Raw genomic sequence first — 20093 nt, 5'->3', positions numbered from 1 at the left:
CTTGCTGTCCAGGTTTCGAGAGGGTGTGTTTCTGGATGATGTATCGAATATATTGCTTCCCCCTGCTTATACCTCCCGAAGAGATCACGAATGTAAAATTAGAGGGATTCGAGCGCGCATGGATGCTTCCCGCGAACCATACGCGACTGGAACAGGAAAGGGAGGTAATGACAGTGGCACGTAAAGTGCCCTCCGACACAAACTGTTGTGTGGCTTGCAGAGTATACATGTAGATGTAGATACTACAAGCATCTGTATATGTGCATATCGCTATCCCATGGTTTTTGTCGCCCAATTTAATGTTGACTACATACATACCGCAGTAACAAGAGTCCCAAGTCACGTCACTGCAATTTAATGCTGACTCCGTACGGTTCAGCGTCGCTCACCGTGGAACGTCTTCACCGCCTCAAAGGACGAGAGTGGCGCCGGAGGAGGAGAAGGGGTCGGGGAGGGGAGTAGGAGTCTGCAAAAAACCGCCGATGAAAACCGCCGCGATTTGAGTTGCTCCGTCATACGACCGCGCCACCAGACATACTCGTTAGCCATGTATTAAGACAGCTCAGCCCGGCTCGGCTCGAGGGCTGACGGCCGCGGGCCGCGAGCTGTCCGCCCCAGCCATTAAAAGACGAAAAATCCCATTAAGGACAGTCTCTTTTATTTTTTTCACTATACCTCTGCAGCAGCTTCTTCGTAATTTGGGCAAAGTAGGGCGACTAGTTGCTTTGATCTTGTCTCAACCTAAATCATTGTATGCAGAGCAAAGGCAGGAGAGGGGAAAAGAGAAGCAGTGAACGTTAATTGCGCTGCTTGCTCTCCGCAGCTCGGTTATTAACGCGCAGAAAAACACGCGGCGGCGGTTGGCCCGGTCGGTCCGCAGACGGGAGGCGCGCAGTCGCTACCTGCTGAACTGCTGACACAGCTGCTGGCCCGTCAGCAAATGAGCTGTCAGCCAGAGCAACGCCTCGTGTTTCATCATCGCTCGTATTCCGCGTCAGCGAATTACTTTGGTCTGAGTACCGCCAGGTACAGCGGCCGGAGAAGTAATCTGCTAGTCTCTAAACCCCAGCGCCAGCTCCCTCCCCCGGCACAGTGCTAAGCTTTGGGGACAGGGCAGGAATATCCCGCAATGTTTTCTTGCAACCGTGGTTTGTCTGTGGCTTTGGCCAACACGCCAGGAAGGCGTCGAGTGTACATTTGTACCATGTGGCTGACGTACCCCATTATTTGACCATCTTTGTTGAATCACGGAATAACAGAGCAAAATATGCATTTGGACTAACCACTTGTTAAGAGAGAGACCTCACTGGGATGAAACCGTCCAAATCGTCGGTAACATACAGTGTGTCTCGGTAGTAGATAAGCTTTCCCTAACACACAAACCGACCGGAGTGGCCGTGCGGTTCTAGGCGCTACAGTCTGGAACCGAGCGACCGCTACGGTCGCAGGTTAGTTAGGTTTAATTAGTTCTAAGTTCTAGGCGACTGATGACCTCAGGAGTTAAGTCGCATAGTGCTCCGAGCCATTTGAACCATTTGAACCTAACACACAAAACAGTCGTCACTTCTCAGCGTGTTTATTCGTTTGTTCAGATAAACACGACAATGAGATGAAACGTACACATATCGATAATTCTTCCTTGTGCGATACAATTCAAAACATATACAGGGTGTTCGGAAATTCCCGTTAAAAACCTCTAGGACTTGTAGTGCAGAATGAGTACATAATATTTTGAATTGGAACCCATGCCCGGCAACTGCAGTTTCCGTTCCACAGGTACTATGGTTTCAGTTCAAACGTTTTACTCATCCACTTCTACTTGAGGAATGGATTTAGGCGTGACGCAGTACAGTTATTAGGTAACAATTCGAAAGGAAATATAAGAAAACACTGATTTATCATTTAAGCATATTTTTTATGTTAACACTTAAAAATTATGTATTTACATTAATGATGGATCATAACAGCAGCCCGATGTGGCGACCACCAGCTTGTTACAGACATTGTAGCTACGATACATGTTTTAGTAAACACTCTCCATCTCACCTGGCGTCTGTTCAATTTCAAGTGCAGCGGCCAGAAGTGCCAGCAGATTTTCCTCTGTCTCTGCAGGAGTCGCGTAAATTAAACTTTGCATAAACTCTGATGAGAGTTGGTACTAGAAGGGGCAAAAAGGAATCGCTTTTGCCGTATGGTACAAAAGTCACAAGCGCATCATTTCCCCGCGAGATGATGCTGTCATTTACCATCTTGTAAAGTCAACGGTGACCAAAGCCAATTGCAAAATGATTTAGATAAGATATCTGTATGGCGCGAAAAGTGGCAATTGACCCTGAATAAGGAAAAGTGTGAAGTTATTCACGTGAGTACTAAAAGAAATCAGCTAAATTTCGACTACGCGATAAGTCACACAAATCTGAAGGCTGTGAATTCAACTAAATAGCCCGCATCTCGTGGTCGTGCGGTAGCGTTCTCGCTTCCCACGCCCGGGTTCCCGGGTTCGATTCCCGGCGGGGTCAGGGATTTTCTCTGCCTCGTGTTGGCTGGGTGTTGTGTGCTGTCATTAGGTTAGTTAGGTTTAAGTAGTTCTAAGTTCTAGGGGACTTATGACCACAGCAGTTGAGTCCCATAGTGCTCAGAACCATTTTCAACTAAATACTTAGGGATTACAGTTAGAAATAACCTAGAATGAGATTTTCACTCTGCAGCGAAGTGTGCGCTGATATGAAACTTCCTGGGCGTGAGTCGTGCTTCGGTAGCTCAGATGGTAGACAACTTGCCCGCGAAAGGCAAAGGTCCCGAGGTCGAGTCTTGGTCGGGCACACAGTTTTAATCTGCCAAGAAGTTTCAGAAATAATCTAAATTGGAACGATCACATAGATAATATTGTGGGTAGAGCAAACCAAAGACTGCGATTCGTTGGCAGAACACTTAGAAGGTGCAACAGGTCTACTAAAGAGACTGCTTACACCATGCTTGTCCACCCTATTCTGGAGTATTGCTGTGCGGTGTGGGAACCGCATCAGGTGGGACTGGCGGATAACATGGAAAAAGTTTAAAGAAGGGCGGCTCGTTTTGTACTATCGCGAAATAAGGGAGATAGTGCCACAAACATCATACGTGAATTGGAGTGGCAATCATTAAAACAAAAGCGTTTTTCGTTGCGACGGGACCTTCTCATGATATTTCAATCTCCAGTTTTCTCCTCCGATTGCGAAAACATTCTATTGGCACCCACCTACATAGGGAGAAATGATCAACGGGATAAAATACGAGTAATCAGGCCTCGCACAGATAAATTTAAGTGCTCGTTTTTCCCGTGTGCCGTTCGAGACTGGAACGGTAGAGAGACAGCTTGAAGGTTGTTCATTGAACCCTCTGCCAGGCAATTTATTGTGAATAGCAGAGTAATCATGTAGATGTAGATGTAGATGTTGTTACTTTTTAGTAAAACAAGAAGGTCGTTCCTAATAGATCAAAGCTTCTATTCAGTTGCAAAATTTTTAGAGCATGTGAAATGGAAGACTTTAAACAAGAAAGTGCAAGATATCCTACTGCCAGTAGTGCGAACTCCCTTATAGATAAATCACACCAGAAAATCATTTATGTGAAGCGATATTACTGTTACATTTCCTGTACTTCATCTAAGCTAAATCGTGGTGTGTGTGTGTGTGTGTGTGTGTGTGTGTGTGTGTGTGAGCGAGTGAGTGTTTGTGCACACAGTCATAAATAGTACTTATAAAGGAATTATATTTCAAAGTTCACTGTCACACGACACAACTCGACCTGCTCCTAGTCCAAGAACACTTGTCTAGAACTGCATCTTTAGCTCTTAATGAAACATGCCGCATAGTCACAGACTGTCTTCGCCCCACACCTTCGAAGAAGACATGTTGCCTTACTGGAGTGGTACTCCCTGACAGACGAAGACTTTCGGCAGCCAGAAATCAGGTGACCAAAGCAATAATATGTGCGGACCCCCCCCCCCCCCCTGTTCAGACAGCAACCAGCACAACCAGATTTAAGGGAGAGGCTGCTAAGAACAACGGCGGCGAGTGCAGAATCACTCTAAGGAAGGAAGGATTCAGGTGTGATGGCCCAGGAGCCAGCACATCAAAGACTAGTTGGTTGGTTGGTTGATTTGGGGATGGGACCACACAGCTACGTCATCAGTCCCATCGAATTAGGGAAAGATGGTGAAGGAAGTCGGCCGTGCCCTTTCAAAGGCACTATACCGGCATTGGCCTGAAGCGATTTAAGGAAATCACGGAAAACCTAAATCAGGACGGCCGGACATGTGTTTGAACCGTCGTCCTCCAGAATGCTAGAACAGTGTCCTAAGCATTGCGCCACCTCGCTCAGTAGACTAGTTAGTACCAGACGAGAGAACGCCCCCTGGCCTCTTGGAAGACACTTAACCTTCTTCGAACCAGTGTGACGAGGTGCAGATCCAACCTACCCAGATGGGGCTACATACTGGAATCAAAGCTGTGCGAAATGTCGTATTGAATAGACTACAGACCACCCGTTGTAGCGCTGTCTGTGGCCAGCCACGAGTACTACCGAAGATCTGGCCGAGGCCGCAGCCAACACACTCTCTGCGGACAAATATTTTAAAATCATGAACACGACTGGATGCAGCACCTGTAGAATGGAATCTTCGTGAAGATAAAGTTAAGTACAGCAGTCAGTTGGAGAAATGTACGGTTTATTCAAACCTCTTGACCTAGGTTTCGATGTTTTTAATTATGTGTTTTTCAGAAGGATCAATGGGTACACGGGTTGCATAACGTTGTGGAGGTACGTTGGAACTGTAGCAATAGGGCACCAATGGAACATGTAGTTCACCTTCCTTCTGAAGAGCACGTTTGGAAAGAAGTCGCAGCCTAGGTCAATGGGTTTGACAAACAGCTCATTTCTGCAGCTGATTACCTTTATTTCACTTTATCCTTACGAAGACACCTGTAGTAGCTACTTCTGATTTAATAATAATTACACATACACGCAACTCATTGTATATTTCTGTTTCTATTATTATGGGACATGTAACTAAGTTGCCGAGTAGCTCTTCGATGTAAGAATGCTTATGAAATAAATAAATAAGCACGGATTGGGCGAGAATAAGCTGCCTGCGTGCAAGTGGCGCCCGCTGCCGTGCGTACAGAGCGGTTGCAGACGGCTGTCCTACTTTCTGGGCCGCTTCTGCAGCGGAGACGCGTGTGCTGCGACACGCATCTACGCACGGCGGCAGCAGGTGTCCGCAGGGCCGCACGCAGCGCCCGTTAAGGCAACCACACCTGTCTGTGTCCCCCCCCCCCTCCTCTAACCTCCTCCCCCCTACTCTTACCCGGCTCTGGTGCCCCACATTCTGTCCCCCCAACCGTCGCTCTCATTATTATAAAGACGTTAACACGTAAGTCACTATCAAACAGGCATCATGACCAGCACCGTAAAAGAAGTGTATTAAATCAAAGGCTGTACGGCGCCCTCAAGAGCCGCATCGGCGCACTTCAAGCGGAACCAGTACCTTACGCTGTAACAGGTTAATATGGAACATCATTGCAGAGGATGGGCACAGTGAGAGTAGTCTTCCCTTGCATACTAATTCAAAAATAACATTCAGACCTCGGCATGAAAAATATTCTGAGGTAAAACACAGTAGCACAGAAGATAAAATCTTGCATAAAAAATAGCATGAAATTCAAAAATATCGATCGTGTGAAACACATCCAGCTCTCGGTATCTGCCATACGCTGAGAGCCATGGATTGAGGCACACTACCGTGCTCCGTCATACTGTTTCTACAGTTTGCGATTCAGTGTCATGCGAAAGGTGTAACCACAACAGAGGTCGGTATCGCACGGCTGTACAATGGCGCTCGATTCGGAAGTAGCTGGCTCAAGACCTGGTGGTAGGAGAAATGTTCCCCGCCAGAATTTGACGAGCGGAAAATATTAATGATTCAACGTTTGTTGACCATTTCAGAAGATATGACAAACAGACGGAAAGATAGATAGATTGAGAGAGAGAAGGAGAGAGAATTATTACATTGATACTCATGAGCTTAAGGTGTCCTCGCACAGAACCTGGAAACGTTCGAGGACGAGGAGCTTGTCGATTTTTGTGACGTCATAACGTGAAATTTCATATTCCAGAGCATTACAAAGTGTGAAATTCAATGACACAAGTTATAATTTTACTTCGTGGAGGGAACGTGGCCAAAATGAGATGCAAGGCCGCTATGCCACGAGCAGGACCTGAGATAAGCCACACTGGGTATCTTCGTTTTCAGCTGAAGCCCATATTTGGTGAGTTTTATATTACAGCTCACGTCCCATGAATTTAGCCAACAGTGCATTCATGATTTATCAAAACTTGTCGTTTTTGGCAGGACTTGTAATAAAACGACGGAAAACATCGTATTTGTGGTTAAAGAATGTTGGTACGAGGGGTATTCGGAATGTAAGGTCCGATTAGGCGCGAAATTGAAACCACTGTGAAAATGCTATGGAACTTTACACAGATGTGTTTAGTGTGCCTGTCGATAGCTTTACGTCGTCCTTTTCAGTTCATAGCGCAAAGTGGTCACGTAGAGAAAAGTGATCATGTACAAATGCCTAAAATAAGAGTTTCCCCTGGATCTGGTGAGAGATTTCGCCTGATGCTATGCTGCCCACATAACATTGCATTTCTTTCTCCAAGACAATTTTCAGCCGCATTCTGCAGGGGCAATGAAGATGGGAAGTGTTAGATCGCCCCTCCCAATATAGCCTTTAATTGACTCCTTCCGTTGTTCATCTCTGCTCACATGATCAGTTGGCTACGACGACAAAATTTTGGCACAAACAGTGAAAGACAGACTGTTGTGTTGGCAGAAGAGCCAACACAGTGTTACGAATGGAGGCCGAAATGCACGCGTTTTAGCTCACGCAGGCTGGCGTGAGGAGGGAAGGACTATACTGACGTGAGGTCTGGAACATGACAAGGAACTAGAATTCAGAAAGCGGACGTAATTAGTTTGATAGTTAACTTTAATCCATTAATGATTAACGTCCCTCTTGACGGTACATGATTCACAATATTATCTGCTCAGAATACATTCAGTAACTCAATATGGCCCCTTGCTAGGTCGTAGCAAATGACGTAGCGGAAGGCTATCCTAAACTTCGTCTCTGCAGATGAGAGCGTATGTAGTCAGTGAACCATCGCTAGCAAAGTCGGCTGTACAACTGGGGCGAGTGCTAGGGAGTCTCTCTAGACTAGATCTGCCGTGTGGCGCCGCTCGTTCTGCAATCACTGATAGTGGCAACACGCGGGTCCGACGTATACTAACGGACCGCGGCCGATTTAAAGGCTACCACCTAGCAAGTGTGGTGTCTGGCGATGACACCACACACACCAGCATAATTGGCAGAAAGCACAAGCGGCTACTTTATCTGACGAGAGTACTGGAAAGTTTGTACAACGACATGACAAATGTCGAAGTCGGAGCAGCGACTATTCGGAGAGACAGGTGGAAGGTGTCGCTAACTGTTGCGAACAAAAAGTTTTTGATTTTCGCTGCGGTTTTCATTTCGCGACCAATCGGACCTTACTTTCCGAAAGGCCCTCACATTTGGTTGTTTTCGTATTAAAAGTTAAGTGTTACGAAACTATGCCGTTTCAAGGCATTAATATTTATTAAATACGCCTCGTTCTTGTACGGTTTGTTATAATTACTTGTCAGTTACTGACATAGCGGCGGTTAAAGGCTTCAGAACACGGCAACATCGAAGACATAGTCCAACATAATACCTGTTCACTGCAGGACGTAGCTAGCGTTGCAGTTTTTTGCGTGTCATTTTACGTAAATAGCGTAATTTGTGAACGAGATACAGCCGGCATCTGCCATTGGAGGTCACCGTGGTCGCACAGCACGATAACGAGCACGTTATGTTCCGTGTCATGCTGCAGTTCATTTCTAAGAGTGCACAACCACTGTAAGAACCACGTCACGACGAAAAACCGGTCCGTATGATGACGGATTTAGTACTGTGAAGGCAATCGGGAAATCTTTTTTCCAGATTGCTTCACTTCACTTTTCCGCACACCTACACTACTGGCCATTAAAATTGCTACACCACGAAGATGACGTGCTACTGGCCTCGTATCACTAGCATTCGAGATGACAGGCATCTTATCCGCATGGCTGTAACGGATCGTGCAGCCACGTCTCAATCACTGAGTAAACAGATGGGGACGTTTCCAAGACAATAACAACCTGCATGAACAGTTCGACGACGTTTGCAGCTGCATGGACTATCAGCTCGGAGACCACAGCTGCGGTTACCCATGACGCTGCATCACAGACAGGAGCAGCTGCGATTGTGTACTCAACGACGAACCTGGGTGCACGAATGGCAAAACGTCAGTTTTTCAGATGAATCCAGGTTCTGTTTACAGCATCATGATGGTCGCATCCGTGTTTGGCGACATCGCGGAGAACGCACATTGGAAGCGTGTATTCGTCATCGCCATACTGGTGTATCTCCCGGAGTGATGGTATGGGGTGCCATTGGTTACACTTCTCGGTCACCTCTTGTTCGTATTGACGGCACTTTGAACAGTGGACGTTACGTTTCAGATGTGTTACGACCCGTGACTCTACCCTCCATTGGATCCCTGCGAAACCCTACATTTTAGCAGGATAATGCACGACCGCATGTTGCAGGTCCTGTACGGGCCTTTCTGGATACAGAAAATGTTCGACTGCTGCCCTGGCCAGCACATTCCCCAGATCTCTCAGCAACTGAAAACGTCTGGTCAATGGTGGCCGAGCAACTGGCTCGTCACAATACGCCAGCCACTACTCTTGATGAACTGTGGTATCGTGTTGAAGCTGCAGGGGTAGCTGTACCTGTACACGCCGTCCAAGCTCTGTCTGACTCAATGCCCAGGCGTATCAAGGCCGTTATTCCGGCCAGAGTTGGTTGTTCTGGGTACTGATTTCTCAGGATCTATGCACCCAAATTGCGTGAAAATGTAATCACATGTCAGTTATAGTATAATATATTTGTCCAATGGATACCCGTTTATCATCTGCATTCCTTCTTGGTGTAGCAATTTTAATGACCAGTAGTGTACATTATCGCTGACAAGGTTCAGAAGAGGAATCCGAAGTCCTCACGGCCAACTTGCTATCAGCCAGTATGTCTTTTTGGTCTAGTTCGATTTGATTCTGTGTCACCGTATCCTCAGCATGTGGTGTCAACTGCTTATCGTGCTCGTATGAGCGCTGCTAGTGACAGTGGCTGGACAGGTGTGGCAGGATGGTTTGCCACAGGGAGGGAGACTCGCGGTGGGGAGCGGCCGGTGCGTGTGATGCGGGCAGATAGCCGTCGCCGGCACCTGCCGGGACCCTCGGCTGATGTGGCGGACGATACAGCGCAGTGGGCGCACGGCGTTACCGGCGCGGCGCGGCCGAAGCGCTGCCCTGTCGCTCCACCTTACTCAGTGGCCAGTTACCCGAGTGACAGGCCGTGCCTGGCCCTGCAGGGGTGTGCTGCGCCTGATAGAGTAGGTGGCACACAGGAAATTTCACCCTTCAACGGCTACATTTCACCTTGGTGGATCTTTCGACACATCTGTTACTGTCGATAGCACAAGTGCCGTAACACGATGCGGCATGGACTCGACTAATGTCTGAAGTAGTGCTGGAGGTAATTGACACCATGAATCGTGTAGGGCTGTCCATAAATCCGAGGGGGTAGTGATCTCTTCTGAACACCATGTTGCGAGGCATCCCAGATAAGCTCAGTGATGTTCATGTCGGGGAGTTTGATCCAGCGGAAGTGTTTAAACTCAGAAGAATGTTCCTGAAGCCAATCTGTAGCAATTATGGACGAATGGGGTGTCGCGTTGCCCTGCTAGAATTGCCCAAGCCCGTCGGAATGCACAATGGACATGAATGGATGAAGATAAGACAGAGTCGTATCTAGACTTAACAGGGGTCCCATAGCACTCCAACTGCACACGCCCCACACCATTACAGAGCCTCGACCAGCTTGAACAGTCCCCTACTGACATGCAGGGTCTATGGATTCATGAGGTTGTCTCCAAACCCGTACACGTCCATCCACTCGAAACAATTTGAAACGAGACTCGTCCAACCGGTAACATGTTTCCAGTCATCAACAGTCCAATGTCGATAATGACGGGCCCACGCTTTGTGTCGTCCAGTCAAAAGTGTACACGGGTGGGCCTTCGGCTCCGAAAGCCCACATAGATGATATTTCGTCGAATGGTTCACACGCTGACACTTGTCGATGGCCCAGCATTGAAATCTGCAGCAGTTTGCGGAAGGGTTGCACTTCTGTCACGTTGAACGACTCTCTTCAATCGTCGTTGGTCCAGTTCTTGCAGGATCTGTTTCGGCCGCAGCGATGTCGGAGATTTGATGTTTTACCGGATGCCTAATGTTAACGGTACACTCGTGCAATGGGCGTACGCAAAAACCCTCATTTCATCGCTACCTCGGAGATGTTCCATCGCTCGTGAGCCGACTATAACACCACGTTCAAACTCACTTATATCTTGGTAACCTGCCATTGTACCAGCAGTAACCGCTCTAACAACTGCGCCAGGCACTTGTTGTCTTAATAGGCGTTGTCGACCGCATCGCAGTATTCGTGCTGTTTACATATCTCTGTATTTGAATACGCATCCTTGTACGAGTTTCTTTGGCGCTTCAGTGTACGTGTGATGTCCGCTCTTCCGGACATGTCACAAAGTATACAGTGGGTGGCCAATAAGTAATGCAACACTTTTTTTCTCGGCCAGTTACGGTTGAAAAAATTGAAATTATTGTGTAGCTACGAGTTTTCAGGCCTTAGTTGATGCTGAAGGGGTTATCACGATCCATATGTACGCTGTATCACTTGTCAACGTAACTGGTTTACGCAGGTTGCCTGTAACTGCAACTGTAATCAACCATCAACTGCCAACTACCCTATGTAAGCCAGCACGCTTCCGTGCTCGTTGTCATCAAAGATAAAATTTTCTGGGTTGTTACGCCACATTACGTCCCTCGCCAGTTTTCTTTACACGATCGACATTTCGATATCTCTGCTGAGACCTTCTCCAGAGTCTTCTGGTGTTCCCCCCTGAACCGTAGCTCGTATAAATGGGGTGCTCGATCCAACTCAGATGAAAATAAGCCAAAGTTTCATAGAATACATCGTGAGGTATCAAGGGCCGTTAAATTATATTGACTGGGACAAATATCTGACGAAATAAGCATCAAACGAAAAAACTACAAAGAACGAAACTCGTCTACCTTGAAGGGGGAAACCAGATGGCGCTATGGTTGGCCCGCTAGATGGCGCTGCCATAGGTCAAACGGATATCAACTGCGTTTTTTAAAATAGGAACCCCCATTTTTATTACATATTCATGTAGTACGTAAGGAAATATGAATGTTTTAGTTGGACCACTTTTTTCGCTTTGTGATAGATGGCGCTGTAATAGTCGCAAACATATAAGTACGTGGTATCACGTAACATTCCGCCAGTGCGGACGGTATTTGCTTTGTGATACATCACCCGCGTTAAAATGGACCGTTTACCAATTGCGGAAAAGGTCGATATCGTGTTGATATATGGCTATTGTGATCAAAATGCCCAACGGGCGTGTGCTATGTATGCTGCTCGGTATCCTGGACGACATCATCCAGGTGTCCGGACCGTTTGCCGGATAGTTACGTTATTGAAAGGAAACAGGAAGTGTTCAGCCACATTGAAACGTCAACCACGACCTGCAACAAATGATGATACCCTAGTAGGTGTTTTACCTGCTGTCGCGGCTAATCCGCACATCAGTAGCGGACAAATTGCTCGAGAATCGGGAATCTCAAAAACGTCGATGTTGAGAATGCTACATCAACATCGATTGCACCCGTACCATATTTCTCTGCACCAGGAATTGCATGGTGACGATTTTGATCGTCGTGTACAGTTCTGCCACTGGGCACAAGGGCAATTATGGGATGAATGCAGATTTTTTGCACGTGTTCTATTTAGCGACGAAGCGTCATTCACCAACAGCGGTAACGTAAACCGACATAATATGCACTATTGGGCAACGGAAAATCCACGATGGGTGCAACAAGTGGAACATCAGCGACCTAGACGGGTTAATGTATGGTGCGGCATTGTGGGAGGAAGGATAATTGGCCGCCATTTTATCGATGGCAATCGAAATGGTGCATGTATGCTGATTTCCTACGTAAAGTTCTACCGATGTTACTACAAGATGTTTCACAGTATGACAGACTGGCGATGTACTTCCAACTTGATGGATGTCACATAGCTCGCGTGCGGTTGAAACGGTATTGAATAGCATATTTCTTGACAGGTGGATTGGTCGTCGAAGCACCGTATGGTCCGCACGTGCACCGGATATGACGTCCCTGGATTTCTTTCTGTGGGGAAAGGTGAAGGATATTTGCCATCGTGATCCAGCGACAACGCCAGTGTGTGTGTGTGTGTGTGTGTGTGTGTAGCAATAATGGCTTAGCTAGCACACGGCATCCATTGCTTACAAAGACAGTCGCGGATGCTGCAGGTGTTTCGTTTCCGCAACGGATAAAATGGTTCAAATGGCTCTGAACACTATGGGACTTAACATCTGAGGTCATCAGTCCCCTAGAACTCAGAACTACTTAAACCTAATTAACCTAAGGACATCACACACATCCATGCCCGAGGCAGGATTCGAACCTGCGACCGTAGCGGTCGCGCGGTTCCAGATTGAAGCGCCTAGAACCGCTCGGCCACACCGGCCGGCCGCAACGGATAAAATGGAGTTGTACCGAACGATTGCCTTTAACCCACCGAGTGGAGCGCGGCGCTGGTACATGGGCGAGGTGCGGCAGCGCTGTTTGGAGTAGAGTTCTGGAGAGTGCGGTAATTACCGGCCGGCGCAGACCACAAGGCCCCGCGCTACAGTTAGGCTGACCCGCGGTCCATCCAGCCGCCCGCTCGTCCGCGTTGTCTCTGGTCGCTGCCATCTCGGACCTGTAATTCCGCATTAGCGCGGGGCCAAAACGAGAACTGGGATCCCCTAATTACACGTGTTACTGATCACCGCGGCCGCAGGAATGCGCGGCAGCTATCTGTCGCGGCCGCCATGGGATCTGGAGCAGCCGACCGTGGAAAAGTGGAGTAATGCCGTACACACAGCCGCACACTGGCGTTCTCTTCTGTCTCGAGTTTAGACACGTGTCTGTTGTAATTGCAGTCTGTTCTCTTGTCGGTTTAGTCTCGTGTTTCTTTAATTACTGCGTTTACAAAGCGAGATTTTCTTACTTTCCACGATACAGAGGCCACAGCATGCAGGTATCACGACAGACTCTACATGCCACATGTATACATTGTAAGAAATCAAAAGAGATACGAAGAAATTATGCGCATGGAACCGAAGTGATGTACGAGGTGCGGCTAGAAAAAAACCGGACTGATGCTGGAAAAAACATTTATTTACAATTATTTACAATTTCATGTTATCTCCTTCAATGTACTCTCCTCCTCGGTCTCTACACCGCTCCATACGAATCTTCCACTGTTCATAGCAATGCTGCAGATCATTTTCGGTAAGTCCATACATTACTTCCGTCGCTTTTTCTTTTACTGCTTCAACAGTCTCAAATCTAGTTCCTTTCAAAGCTGACTTGACTTTAGGGAAAAGAAAAAAGTCACAGGGGGCCAAATCAGGTGAGTAGGGTGGATGATCTAAGATGGGAATGTTGTGTTTTGCCAAAAACGTCTTCACTGACAACGCACTGTGAGCTGGGGCATTGTCTTGGTGAAGGATCCATGACTTTTTTCTCCACAAATCGTTCCGTTTTCTCCGTACTCGCTCACGTAGGGTAGCCAGGACGCTAATGTAGTAATGCTGATTCACTGTTTGTCCCTCTGGTACCCAATCAATGTGCACAATCCCTCTGATGTAAAAAAAAAACAATCATCATTGCCTTGAATTTCGATTTTGACATTCGTGCTTTTTTTTGTCGTGGAGAACCAGGAGTTTACCAATGCATCGATTGGCGTTTAGTTTCGGGATCGTAAGTAAAAAACCACGATTCATCGCAAGTAATAACATTTTGTAATAAGGTGGGATCACTTTCAATGTTTTCCAGGATGTCAGAACAAATCATTCTTCGGCGTTCCTTCTGTTCAATTGTGAGACACTTTGGAACCATTTTTGAACACACTTTGTTCATGTTGAAACTTTCATGAAGAATCTGCCCAACACTTTCCTTGTCAACTCCTGTTAACTCAGACACTGCTCTGATTGTTAAACGGCGATCTTGTCGAACAAGTTTACCGATTTTTTCAATGTTTGCATCAGTTTTTGCTGACAATGGTCTGCCAGTGCGAGTGTCATCACTGGTGTCTTCGCGGCCATCTTTAAATCGTTTAAACCACTCAAACACTTGTGTTCGCGATAAACAATCATCGCCGTACACTTGTTGTAACATTACAAACGTTTCACTTGCAGATTTTCCTAGTTTGAAACAAAATTTGATGTTAACACGCTGTTCTTTCTGTACACTCAACATTTTCCGACGCACAGACAAAACGTCAACTACTTAAAACAGACGCCACGGGCAGACTGAGTGCAGGAGGCAGATGAAACTCGAGCAGTAGGCGGAGCGAGAGTCACGTGACAGGCCACGCGACTTTCAGCCTTATTTCATTAGTTTTATTGTTTCACCAGTACTAGTCCGGTTTTTTTCTAGCCACACCTCGTATATGTCCGTTGATCGTGACCGGGCCAAATATGTCACGAAATAAGCGTCAAAAAAAAAAAAAAACTACAGAGAACGAAACTTGTTTAGCTTGAATGGGAAACCAGATGGCGATATTTGCTATCGTGATCCACCGACAACGCCTGACAACATGCGTCAGCGCATTGTCAATGCATGTGCGAACATTACGGAAGGCGAACTACTCGCTGTTGAAAGGAATGTCGTTACACGTATTACTAAATGCACTGAGGTTGACGGACATCATTTTGAGCATTTATTGCATTAATGTGGTATTTGCAGGCAATCACGCTGTAACAGCATGCGTTCTCAAAAATGATAAGTTCATAAAGGTACATGTATCACATTGGAACAACCGAAATAAAATGTTCAAACGTACCTACGTTCTGTATTTTAATTGAAAGTACCTACCTGTTACCAACTGTTCGTCTAAAATAGTGTACCATATGTTTGTGACTATTACAGCGCCATCTCTCACACAGCGAAAAAAGTGGTCCAACTAAAACATTCATATTTCTTTACGTACTACATGAATATGTAATAAAAAAATGGGTGGTCCGATTTTAAAAAAACCAGTTGATATCCGTTTGACCTATGGCAGCGCCATCTAGCGGGCCAACCATAGCGCCATTTGGTTTCCCCCCTTCAAGCTAGACGAGTTTCGTTCTTTGTAGTTTTTTCGTCTGATGCTTATTTCGTGAGATATTTGGCCCGGTCACGATCAATGGACCACCCTGTATACAGTCGAACAACCGATTACAGTTTCACAAAATTTGGATGAGCTTCACAAATTGAGCAATTCATTATCGCACTCGTCCGCCTGTGGCCCTTATACAAGCAGTTATTGGGCTTGGCATTGATTGAAAGAGTTCTTGGATGTCTTCCTGAGGGATATAATGCCAAATTCTGCTAACTGGCGCGTTAGATCGTCAAAATCCCGAGATCGTTGGAGGCCCCTGCCCATAACGGTCCAAATGTTCTGAGTTGGGAAGAGATCCTGCGATATTGCTGGTCAAGATAGGGTTTGGCAAACACGAAGACAAGCTGTAGAAACGCTCGCCGTGTGCGGGCGGGCATTACTTTGCTGAAGTGTAAGACTAGGGTCTCTCGCCATGAATGGCAACAAAACGAGGCGTAGAATACCGTCGACGTATCGCTGTTGCGCTGTACCATGGACAACAAACAAAGGGGTCCTGTTATGAAGAAGAAAACTTAGAGAGGCATAATGTTGCATGGATGTACTGACCAAATCTTTGAAAATGGTCGACTCACCGATCAACGTTATCCTGACACTGTACTTCTTCCGAGCGCGCGTCTTTTAACGGATGAATTTCGCCCTGACTTTATCTTTACGGAAGAGACCGCATCGAACAACGTAGGTGGATGAGCTGTTGGAACCAGAATGGGCTGACTTGGCAGTTCCTCAGATTTAAATCACGTTGAGCTCTAATGTGATGCGTCTGGGGCATATGGCAGCACGTCCACATGCACCAACGACCATCCAGATAGTGTCAACCGGCCTGGGGGGAATTGGAACGCCCTACCACAATAAATCCTTGTCAACCTTGTGGCCAACATGGGAGCATGTTGCAGAGAAGACGTTACTGCCAGTGGTCATCACACACGCCATTATGAACCATGTCTCGCCTTTTGTAACATACAAGGGACCTTCATAAATCACGGTAACTTCTGTGTAACGATTGTCTTTGAACTGAAGCGTCATTTGTGTACGTCTCTTGGCGCACTTCTTTCAATTACCCTCTGTACTATACTGTAGCAGTCCTGGTGCAAGATTCATCCAAGTACAGGGTGATCAGAAAGTCAGTATACATTTGAAAACTTAATAAACAACGGAAGAATGTAGATAGAGAGGTAAACATTGACTCACATGCTTGGAATGTCATGGGGTTTTATTAGAACAAAAAAACCGAAGTTCACAAAATGTCCGACGGATGGCGCTGGACAGCAAAACTGCTACCGTGACGGGTGAGAGGAACGCCGATATGTTACAGAATCGCATCACCCCTAGCCTGGCTGATAAACACCTGCTGGAACGTACGATGTTTATGCAGGATGGCGCTCCACCCCATATTGTTAGACTCGTGAAAGATCTCTTTCGCGCGTCGTTAGGTGATGATCGTGTGCTCAGCCGCCACTTTCGTCATGCTTGGCCTCCCAGATCCCCAGACCTCAGTCCGTGCGGTTATTGGCTTTGGAGTTACCTGAAGTCGCAAGTGCAATGTGATCGACCGACATCTCTAGGGATGCTGAAAGACAACATCCGACGCCAATGCCTCACCATAACTCCGGACATGCTTCACAACATAAATTTCTCGACTACAGCTATTGTTGACGAATGATGGTGGATATATTGAGCATTTCCTGTAAAGAACATCATCTTTGCTTTGTCTTACTTTGTTATGCTAATTATTGTTATTCTGATCAGATGAAGCGCCATCTGTCGGAAATTTTTTGAACGTTTGTATTTTTTTGGTTCTAATAGAACCCCATGTCATTCCAAGAATATGTGTCAATTTGTACCTCTCTATCTACATTATTCCGTGATTTATTCAGTTTTCAAATTTATCCTGACTTTTGGATCACCCGGTAGATTACTTGGCAGTGAACTATCATGCGAAAGCTACTTTCGTCCTTAAGTTTCGCACACGGATGTACAAGGAGTATTTGAAGTACTGAGCAGTAATTCTGAAAGCACCTTTTACACTGAAGACCCAAAGAAACTGGTACACCTGCCCAGTATCGTGTAGTGCCCCGGTGAGCACACAGAAGTGCCGCAACACGACGTGTCACCGACTAGTCTAACCTCTGAAGTAGTGCTGGAGGGATTTGACGCAATGAATCCTGCGGTACTGTCCATAAATCCGTAAGAGGACGAGGGGTGGAGATCTCTTCTGAACAGTACGTTGCAAGGCATCCCAAAGATGCTCAATAATGTTCTTGTCTGGGAGTTTAGTGGCCATCGGAAGTGTTTAAACTTAGAAGAGTATTCCTGGAGCGACTCTGTAATGGGGTGTCGCATTGTCCTGCTGGAATTACCCAAGCCCGTCAGAATGCACTATGGGCATGAATGGATGCGTGTGATCCGATAGGATGCTTACGTACATGCCATCTGTCACACTCGTATCTAGACGTAACAGGGGTCCCATATTTCTCCAACTGCACCACGCCCCACACCGTTAGAGAGCTTCGAGGTTGTCTCCATACACGTACGCGCCCATCCGTTCTATACAATTTGAAACGAGAACCGTCCGACCAGGCAATGTGTTTCCAGACATCAACAGTCTAATGTTGGAGTTGACGGGCAAAGGCGAGGAGTAAAGCTTTGGGTCGTGCAGTCATCAACGATACACGAGTGGGCTTTAGGTTCCGAAAGCCTATCGACGATGTTTCGATGAATGGTTCGCACGCTAACACTTATTGATGGCCCAACACTGAAAGCAGCAGCAATTTGCGGAAGGGTTGCTTGCACTTCTGTCACGTTGAACGATTCTCTTCAGTCGTCGTTGGTCCCGTTCTTGTAGGATCTCATTCCGGGCGCAGCGATGTCGGAAATATGATGTTTCACCGGATGCCTGATATTCACGGTACACTCGTGCAAAGGTCGTACGAGAAAAAACTCACTTCATCGTCACCTCGGAGATGCTGTGTCGCATCCCTCGTGCGCCGACTATAGCACCACGTCCAAACTCACTTAAATCTTGGTAACCTGCCATTGTAGCAGCAGTAAACGCTCTAACAACGGCGCCAGACACTTGTCGTCTTATCTAGGAGTTGCCCACCAGAGCGACGTATTCTGCCTGTTTACATATCTCTCTATTTGAATACTGCATGACTATAGCAATTTCTCTGGCGCTTCAGTGTATAATTGCAACTCGTATACCTGGGTAAACACTAGCGGACACAAATATCACAGCTGTGCAGTAACGCGCCAGAGGATGGTACTCACCGTGGATGCGGACGTGTCCGTGCGCCAGCTGCTCGCCCAGGTCCACGAGCTCCCGCAGGCCTTCCCTGCTGATCATCTGGTCGGCGGTGAACTGCAACAAGAGGAAAAACGCGGTCTGCCTCAGTCGGTTCTGGTCTGGTCCCCGCACGATGGCGGTTTCACGCTCGGCAGCACCACAAGATTTCTTAATAACTCGGCCGCAGAAGGGCCGCCTCAGTTCCTTCCGATGAAGAAGACGGCACTACTACGAATTAATTAATACGGCCACGCCCCTCTGACAGTGTTTTGCGGCGTCTGGACGCTGGTAAGGATGACAGATGATGCACTCCGGGTGGGCGTGGCCACTCTCGTTCGCCTAAAGACGACACGAGCCCGACGTCTCGTTCGCTGAACACGCCTGGTTTGCTTGTCGTGTTGTAGAGGCGTACAAGAACCCTCCCGTGCCGTAACACGACTCATTACAAGGGGCAGTTGAGACGTGATCGGTACAGATATGCCGTGCTCTGCCGAACGGCAAGGGATTCGGGGACGATGTTGCCCTCGCTGTACAAGCAACTTCAACACAGAACCCGACTGATTAAATCAACTTCCCTGTCATCATCTACACTGCTATCAAGTAAATAGTAACAAATCCGTTTTTTATATCTGAATGTTAATCCGTTTTTAAGCGACTATTATTCTCCTATTCATTACTCTATAAAATAAAATAAAAAACTGAAGTATACATAGTTGGTTAGGAAATCTGTAGTGTTCCCTGGTAACATATTACATTATCTATTATCTACTAGCTGAGTATTTATTTTAATCTTCTAATCTTCTCCTACCCTCTCTCGTTTCATCTCCTCCTTCATCCCCTCTCTATCCGTCTCTTCTCTTACACCCCCACCTCTCTCTCTTCTCCACACCCCCACTCTCTGTCCAACTCCTCCAGCCCCTCACTCTCTCCTCCTACCCTCCCGTCAATTTGCTTCTCTGCTCTCTGTCCATCTGGTCCTTCACCCTCTGTTCATCATCTCCTCTGTTAGTTCTTCTCCTCCTCTCCTCCTCTCTGTATATCTCCTCCTCCCTCCCCCCCACCCTATCTGCCCGCTTTCTTTCTAACCCCCCACCTACTCTCTCCAACGATCACTACAATAGGATGCTGGTGCTTCTTACCCCCATAATACCTCTTTTAAAACTGTAGCTAATATCCAGAGTGAAATTTTCACTCTTGAGCGGAGAGTCTGCTGATATTAATCTTCCTAGCGGATTAAGACTGTGTGACGGACCAAGACTCGAACTCGGAGTTCACAGTTTTAATCTGCCAGGAAGTACCACTGTAGC

At 46.9% G+C, this 20093-nt stretch overlaps 1 protein-coding gene across 1 annotated transcript in view; it reads right to left on the bottom strand.

Annotated features, from left to right (window-relative positions):
• LOC126234949 (uncharacterized) overlaps nt 1–20093 on the bottom strand; it is a 116643-nt gene that overhangs the window by 47353 nt on the left and 49197 nt on the right. Inside the window, exon 2 of the mRNA XM_049943688.1 lies at nt 18771–18861. Within this exon, the coding sequence (XP_049799645.1) occupies nt 18771–18861 (91 nt within the window). The remainder of the gene's footprint in view (nt 1–18770; nt 18862–20093) is intronic.

Source organism: Schistocerca nitens, chromosome 2 (genome assembly GCF_023898315.1).
Source record: "Schistocerca nitens isolate TAMUIC-IGC-003100 chromosome 2, iqSchNite1.1, whole genome shotgun sequence".
NCBI lineage: Eukaryota > Metazoa > Arthropoda > Insecta > Orthoptera > Acrididae > Schistocerca > Schistocerca nitens.
Note: the sequence above shows the minus strand (reverse complement) of the source record. Positions and strands in the feature narration are given on the sequence as shown.